Source organism: Octopus bimaculoides, chromosome 1, assembly GCF_001194135.2.
Source record: "Octopus bimaculoides isolate UCB-OBI-ISO-001 chromosome 1, ASM119413v2, whole genome shotgun sequence".
Lineage (NCBI taxonomy): Eukaryota > Metazoa > Mollusca > Cephalopoda > Octopoda > Octopodidae > Octopus > Octopus bimaculoides.
In genome coordinates this window covers 8,609,857-8,611,900 of record NC_068981.1, presented here as the reverse complement: position 1 = coordinate 8,611,900, position 2,044 = coordinate 8,609,857, and the positions used below count along the sequence as shown (strand labels likewise).

The 2,044-nt window shown below is 39.6% G+C and overlaps 1 protein-coding gene across 1 annotated transcript in view; it reads left to right on the top strand.

Annotated features, from left to right (window-relative positions):
* Positions 1 to 673: 673 nt before the first annotated feature.
* LOC106869956 (protein UBASH3A homolog) overlaps positions 674 to 2,044 on the top strand; it is a 107,399-nt gene continuing 106,028 nt past the window's right edge. Inside the window, exon 1 of the mRNA XM_052974152.1 lies at positions 674 to 1,382. Within this exon, the coding sequence (XP_052830112.1) occupies positions 1,267 to 1,382 (116 nt within the window). The 5' untranslated portion in view covers positions 674 to 1,266. The remainder of the gene's footprint in view (positions 1,383 to 2,044) is intronic.

The following is a 2,044-nucleotide window of genomic DNA, read 5'->3' as shown; positions in this document are numbered from 1 at the left end:
TAATCGAAGTGTACAGTGTTATATAGTCATTACGGCCGATCTTACCAGTTGGTTTCGCACAAGGGTTTCAACGGAGTGTCAAGTAACACTCCGATTTTGAAACCCTGCGTTCTTCAGTGGTATCCGTTATGTAAAAGAATATGGAGACTGCTCTCTCTCTCTCTCTCTCTCTCTCTCTCTCTCTCTATATATATATATATATATATATATATATATACACACATACAAATATGTGTACATATATATATATATATACATACTTATATATATATAAATATATATGTATATGTGTGTGTGTATGTGTGTTATATACGTTCACACACACAAACGTCTGTATGTATGTACGTATGTGTGCATGTATGTCTATATGCAAGTGTGTATGTATGTATGTATTCGTTGCGCTATCACAAATGGATAGAAGCCATGTGAGTTGATAAATTATAGTGATTTAGGAGTCGCTTTATTAAATAAGTGGTGTGTTTTACATGTAGCAAAGGGGGCAGGTTACTAATTAAAGACGAATTAACACACAGGATGTGGGGTGGGGGTGGGGGAGGGAAGAAGATGAAGAAGGCAATAAATAAATAAATAAATAAATAGATAAATAAGTGGATGAGAGCGAGAGGTAGGAAAGTGGGCTAATCGATGCTTAAGTTGAATGGGAATAACCTGTTAACCCACCCTTATCCTCCCCAACACATAATGACGTATTGTGAATAAGTGTTTAGTGGTGGTCGCCACCTCCGGTCTTTCTCTGCAAGAACGACCACCGCCACTACTGCCACCGCCGCCACCTCTGCCGTCTCCACCAACAGTAAGAGTCAACGAAAGATCCTCTTCGTGATCGCTCGAACAGCTAGAAATAGCAGCTAAATTCCATCACGTACACACTATTTTCTGAAGCACCAGAAGGGCGCTATTGCACACTGTAGTCCTGTACGGTGCAGAAAGGTGGACTGGTCACAAGTGGAGCGACTTTGATCGACAGCGCAATCGATCGGAGCAGGCCCAGGATTAAACAACTCCAGCGACAGTGGAAGACCCACCAATCATCATAGTAATCACCATCATCAACATAATCACATCCACCTCCAGCACTTTTACAACGACGAAATAACAGAAAGCAAGTTGGTTATTGTTGTTATTGTAGTTGGAGGAGGAGGAGGAGGAGGAAAAGGTTGTTGTTGTCGTTGGTGGTGGTGGTGGTGGAGGCAGGAACCAGTGGTGGTGTCGGCGGTGAGGGAGGAACTCAGTCCACACTTAACCATGGCGGCAGCCCTACCACAGAAGACCGTCCGCTTCAAAAACGAAGCCAAATACAGTGACAAAACGAAATCTACCCTGACTTCACTCATACAAATGGGATTTTCCAAGCACAGGGCGTAAGTAGCCATTATCTTTCCCGTTTGTTGTTCTTCTTCGTGTTTTTATTCCGCCAATGTTTTCATTGACAGCCAAATATATTTAGTGCGTATTTCCGTGTTTGCTTTCAGTTGTCACAAATTGGGGGATCAATTTAAACATAAACTTAATGACCGATTGGACCCCCACTTTGTGGCCCACCTTTACGGCCGGTTTCCTCAGCAGCCGCCGTATGTCTCTATATGCTTCTTTATTCTACATTTCGCTCGTTTATTTGCCATTCCAGTGTTGATAGCAGCAAACAAACAGCAGAATTGTTGATTTATTTCTGCGAAAAATAAAAACTAATCCTATGATTTCCACTTCAACCTTCTCGAAACTACTTTTTTTGCTGAAAGATAAACGACAAGTGGTCATAAAATGGAGGATTTGTGTGTCTTGAGGATGTTATTAGGGTAGATATACATACATATATATATATATATATATATATAGATATATATATATATACATATATGTATATATATAAAGGATGTCACCGTGCGTGTGTGTGCATTATGTATATGCGTGCATATATATGTGCATGTCTGTTTATTGGATAAGACCGTCTGTGTATTATATATACATATGTATATGCATATAGTGCTTATATATATATATATATATATATATATATATACAC